The following is a 6,000-nucleotide window of genomic DNA, read 5'->3' as shown; positions in this document are numbered from 1 at the left end:
ATCAGGCAACTATGACCCATATGATACATATCTTAAAGACTTAACATATCTGTAATGTAATCTAAAATCTAAATGGGTCATTTGCACATGACACCTACGTGTGGCGCAATAGGGTGTCTACATCGGAATCACCGGTATACGATACCCTTTGGACAAAACGCCTCCTTAAAGGCTCAGATAATTGGCGTTCTCACTACAAACGAATTAAGAAAATTCTAGTTGTGGCTGGACTCCAACCGCTCTAACCTCTGGGTGTATATAACATCTACATTTAATACGAAACTATAGACAGAATCCGCTTTTGTATTATAAGTACTTCATTGGACCTACTACTGAACACAGGTGTCTCCACAAAGAGAGGGCTATAGGCGACAGACCGTACCACTGGTCTAATGTAGGTCGGAGATTTTACACATCTTCAAGATTTTTGTACGGTGAACGTCACCTTCATCACAATGCAGTTAAAGGAAATTGGAGAGCATAATACAACCAGTCATGTGCCATTAACTAAAATGACGCGCAAATGTAGATGATGTTTATTTTATCTGGTTTTCAACCCCTACGCAAAAAGAGGGGAGTCCTAAGTTTTAAGAGTGAAACACACAGAGAACGGGTGTGAGTCGGGAGTCCGGGAGTCAACCCGCTCCCGCATTCGGCGTGTTTCACGCTTTAGTCTTCGTCTGTGTGTCATCCGTGGTATAGCAGCTGCCGAACGGATGGTCTGATCTTCACATAAAAAGAAAGATTTGTCTTTTTAATTAATTCAATCGATATATTCCTTAGCAACGTCTGGCGAACAGCTTTTTACCCATTTAGTGTAGGGATCTCAAGATATTCAATGAATATTTATTTTACTTTCACTTGTCCGATCGATCGCCTTGAAATTCGATATACTGTGGAAATCTGATGACTTTAAAATAATATGGTAAACTTGAGCTGATGTTTCAACCAGGACAGTCAGTAAACTACCCACTCCTCAACGATTTACATTAGAACTGTCGTGTTTGGGCTCATTAAATTTGCCTCGACGAGTTGTTAGCTTACCGGTAAATGAGTTCTCGTATCGGGAGTTTTCAAAATTTCAATTAGTTCGTTTATAATTGATTTTTCTTTATGATATCAAGTGACGGGACGAACAAGTCGTGCTCCTGGTGTTAAGTGGCAGGTCTATCCATAGCAGTTGCAGTGCCACTCAGAGCTTTAAATGGCAAAGATTTGAGGGACTCTGCCACTGCGCCTGTCATCCTGAGACGTAAGTTGACAAGTCTCATGTGCCCGTTCACCAGCACCTTCAACCATTCACAACCGGAACGCAGTAATACTCTGCTGACGACAGAAATAAATAAGATAGCAGTAATTCCCTGGATGAACTCTTTCACAAAGAGCTCTATTGCTACTAAACTGATAATTGTTATTTATTTCCGACTACTAATCACAAAGTCGTTTTTTAACCCGTCACATAACGCGTAACTCGTCACCTAGAGACACACGATGGATGAAAATACTGCTGCGCGTTAGAGAGTTCTAGCTCAGAGCGGTATAGGCTCATGATTGTTCACAAACTTATCGGATAGAAAGCGGAAATGTAGCTGAGAAAGATTCAAATTCAAAAGTTTCGTGTCGTAAAGTAATTTAATTGTAAAGTAGCTTACCTTACGTCTCAAAGCAGATTTAGTAGGACTGACGTCCTGAAGCATCTGTAGAGACCCAGTAGTGACCGGCTCAGCTATAGACGCGGCTTTTGGTCTGAAAATGTTCCTTAAATTACATACTTACATTAGTTTTTTATCACGGGTATATAGAGAAAGGAAGCATAGAAAGAAAGTGATTTTAAGTTTTAATCTTGCATAGGTTTCGATATTCTCTTTTGCCTTGTGTTATTTTAACTACTAAAGTTACAAAAGGGTTAACTGGTTCACAACATTTATTAAAACGAAATAATCTGCTTTTCAGAAGACAAATGAGAATAGATTAAAAATTGGGACAGAAATAATTGAAACGTTATCACAGCAGGCCAAGGAAACTACATTTGGTTAAAGGTGAAAAAAGAAAAATTGTAACGTTATAAATTCAAAAGTTCAAAAGAAATGTTCAAAAAAGTAAGTACGTGAGTGTGTAACAGTAAGTGAATGTGGTCGAACAAGAACTTGGTTCAATTGTGGTGGAGTTTGTATATAGAGATCAAGACATGGGTGTGTATGTGATCGAACACGAACACGGGCAAATAGTGATTAGGATGGATGGTATATGTTCCTCAATAATATAAACAATTTAAACATTTTGCATCTCGCAGGTATTCGTGCCCAATCTTGAAAAGTGTTTGTGTGCAAATCAAGGTTCGAAATTATCAAAATATTTGTTTCCTTTGATAATTATCGCACATAAAATCAAATACTGCCGTAACTCAAGTTAAAGAATTGAGAAAATACGATTTGAAAGTTCAAAAACTTAGTGAGTGAAATTAATAAATTTAGGTTAATTTATTGTGAAACCATACTAAACTGAAAACTATAGTGAACAATAGTGAACACTCAACTCACCAGCAGAACGGCCACGCGGTTGGTTACAAAAGGTATTGTGTACTCCCAGTTTACCTACTTTTATTTGTTCCAATCAACCATAAATATTTATCCAAATACAGTCCAAAAATCGGCATCGTTAGCATTCCCCGCATGGTTGCACGGTTTGGGCTACCCGCAACTAACATCGTGTGCGTCCTTTGGTATAAATAAAAACAATCATCGCAACAATATCCATTTTTTTGGGAACTTCCCAATCGTGTTTTCTCAATTCCACAACTTTGAGTTATGACAGTATTTGTTTCATGTGCGATATAGCCGATATTTCATTTAGCGTATTGGTCAATAGGCATAGCGATGTTCATAGTTTTGTCTCTTTAATTTTTTATTAAAAATGACAAACAGTGAGAAAAACTAAATAAACACGAAGAAAAAGATTTTGGGGCGATTTGGTCTAAGACTTATTTCGATTCACATTTGACACTTTTATTTATATTATATGTGTATTATGATAATTATCATTTCGGACCCTGGTGCAAATAGAAACAACTAATGTAGATACACACTAGCACGTACTTCTTATTACAAAAGTAGAAATAAAATAAAAATAACATTACCTTATGACAAAGCTCGAACGCTCAAAGGAAAAAATCATTCAAACTACACATTTCACGGTTATAAAATTTATTGCAAACAAAGCATGTGAAGTAAAATATATAACGTATTTTAATTATTTGTTAAGCATTGATTAATATTGAACAAGACGGAAGAATACTGTCATATAAAATATTATCTTATTAATAATACAATGAAGTACCAGAATCAGTACTAAATTTATTTACACATGGAATTTGTACAGCATAAGTATACGTAAGGGAAACAGATTCTATTATTATTGAGTAGAGTTCAGGTTTTTCTGCTGGCTGTACCTTTAGTGAACGAACACGGATAGTTTTACTTATGTTCGTCGTTATTCATTGAAGCAAATGTCATTGTTGTGGTTCTGATACTTCGTTAAAATTAATATTAATAATTATAAAAAGTTAACAAAAAAATTAAATCACACACATTAAACTACACACCCATCCAGGCAATAACTTGTGTCAAATTAACTGAAAAGAAAACAAAATGAACAAAATTAAAATCTATGGCCGATATCGTTCTGCCGCTAAATGTACGCAGTTGGATAAACGTGAAGCTTGAATTGGGAGAAACCATTACATACGTCACATCAAGGTCAATAACGTAAAAATGGTAGCTACTAAAAGTATAAAATCGTTTTGCTTTTTTAAATATTTTTACCCTCTGCAGATAGACTGATAATGGCAGCTCTAGAAGAATATTGTCTTTCGTAGTGTTACTGAATTTTGAAATTCTCTATCTTATCTAAAGACTCTCTTAAGGCCCCCATATAAAGACGATTCCTCGTTTCGATCGATCGTCACGATAATTAAATCGGTTTGTTGCTAGTTTCTGGCGTTCAAGGTCGTTTCGACCAGTCTGAAGCGACGAACTAATCGTCCCGCATATGAGCGCCATTAGACAGGTGCGGGTTATCGCAATGCGGTATCTGTTCTTACCACAGAACAATAAATACAGTAGAAGTGGTTAACTGACGTTATACGAGTGCCAACATTAGGTCTCGAAAGACCTAGTTGAGCTCAGGCTGCCATTTTCGCTTCGTATGGCATGGTTGTGTCATTCTTTCGCGCAAACTCTCTAATATTGCAGAAAAATGCCATATAGTACGGTTTTGGAGTGCAAAAATTATAGCCGTACCAAAAATGTTACCCGTAGTAGTATTTTATATCATTGGTAAGGAGTATTTTAATAAAGAAGGATGGCGACATCCCATGTATTTTGTGACTCAATGTTTTTGTCGACGTGCATTAAAGAGACCTATCAATACTTTAAAGCATCAAAAAAGCTAACTGAGTACAGTACTCAGCCTGTAGAAGCTGGGGTTATAAACTTGATATAGGTAATGTTTATAACATTTTCCTGTATTTCGTTTCAGATGTTTGTTGGTAGTAGCAGAAAAAACAAGTTTTCAGTTTGTTTCTAAAAATAATAAAGAAGAGCAAGTTCTTCCTAAATCTGCCAAACTCTGGCACATTTAATACAACGGTAACATATTCTGTCGCAATGAAAGTGAATAAAAATTAAGTCTACCCAAATGGCAAAATCTGCCACAAATGGTCACACTGTTCACAATCTCAAGTTACATTGACATTAGCAAGAGGCCTATTGTCAAAAGGTTTCTCTGCTAACTTACGTATCTAACGTTCAAATATTCTCACATTGTGTTATATTTTTTACTTTGTCTTTATTGTTTAATTGATTATTTGATTAGGCATTAATAGCTTCAATGTTTTATGCATGTAGTACAATATAACCAATACTTTAGGTAGGTAAACATTCAATCATGCTTAAAATGAAAAGCACGTACAAGAACGTTACCTAATCTTTGATCGAACTGAATCAATTGCGTTGTGTTCTTACATTTATTTTAAAATATATTGTTTTGCAATTTCTTTATTCCCGACTTCTAAAAATATACAAAAATATATTAATAACTAGGCATAAACTAAAACGTAATTATACTAACAAAATAAATGAACGTGACTTCGTTGATTTTGGGTCAACTTTCGCCATCGTTCTTTTTTTCTATTTTCTATTTAGCGAATTTATTCAGATGTTAATAGTTCGTCGTAGTCCAGCTACTGGCCGCAATATGGCAGCACGTTGAATAAAATTTCAATATAAAATCAAAACGTCGTAACTTGCAATTAAGGTACTGAATTTTCAACAACATAGCGATTGGGTAAAGTTTAAATTATATTAACAATCGAGAATTTGTTGCAACTTTTTAAATTAGAAACTATGACCAATCATTATCAAGATTTCGCAGTGTTTATAATTCGCTTGTGTGCGTTTTGGTGATAGCGGTTCCGATAGTAATCGAGGCTTAAGGCATTTGTTTTTTTTTCCGTACTCTTACTATATTTTGTATGATACATAATGCGATTATACATAACTGCGAAATGTCGATCGGTATTATCACGGGGTCCTACTGTAACAAATATGAAATGTAGTACTACTGTGTGTTTTATGTAAAATATAACTTATTATGATAATCCAGCCGGTATTACGATCTCGTAATACCGGCTGATAATAAATACACAATTATAAATACGCGATCTCGTATTGCCAAGACAAATCAAGAACTTACCGGCCTGTCTCTGTTGTCGATAGCGTGGAACGTAACAATACCTACCATAGTATTTATTTATTTATTCAGAACCATTAAATGTGTAACATGACAGTATGCTCCATGATGTAATAGCAATTTTTCAACGACAGTTTATGGTTTTCACCAATTTACGTAATTGTAAATGAATTTAAATGAACATTCCTAAAATTAGTTTTGTATTTCTTTTTTTATGTTTTATATTTCATATTTAGTATGATATGCCTTACA

At 35.0% G+C, this 6,000-nt stretch overlaps 1 protein-coding gene across 1 annotated transcript in view; it reads right to left on the bottom strand.

The window, feature by feature from the left end:
* The window catches only part of LOC113227392 (anoctamin-8-like), a 33,038-nt gene that overhangs the window by 7,178 nt on the left and 19,860 nt on the right, over positions 1 to 6,000 (bottom strand). Inside the window, exon 15 of the mRNA XM_026460286.1 lies at positions 1,653 to 1,746. Coding sequence (XP_026316071.1) covers positions 1,653 to 1,746 — 94 coding nt within the window. The remainder of the gene's footprint in view (positions 1 to 1,652; positions 1,747 to 6,000) is intronic.

The sequence above is a fragment of the Hyposmocoma kahamanoa genome, unplaced genomic scaffold (genome assembly GCF_003589595.1).
Source record: "Hyposmocoma kahamanoa isolate Upper Pololo Valley unplaced genomic scaffold, ASM358959v1 210, whole genome shotgun sequence".
Lineage (NCBI taxonomy): Eukaryota > Metazoa > Arthropoda > Insecta > Lepidoptera > Cosmopterigidae > Hyposmocoma > Hyposmocoma kahamanoa.
Note: the sequence above shows the minus strand (reverse complement) of the source record. Positions and strands in the feature narration are given on the sequence as shown.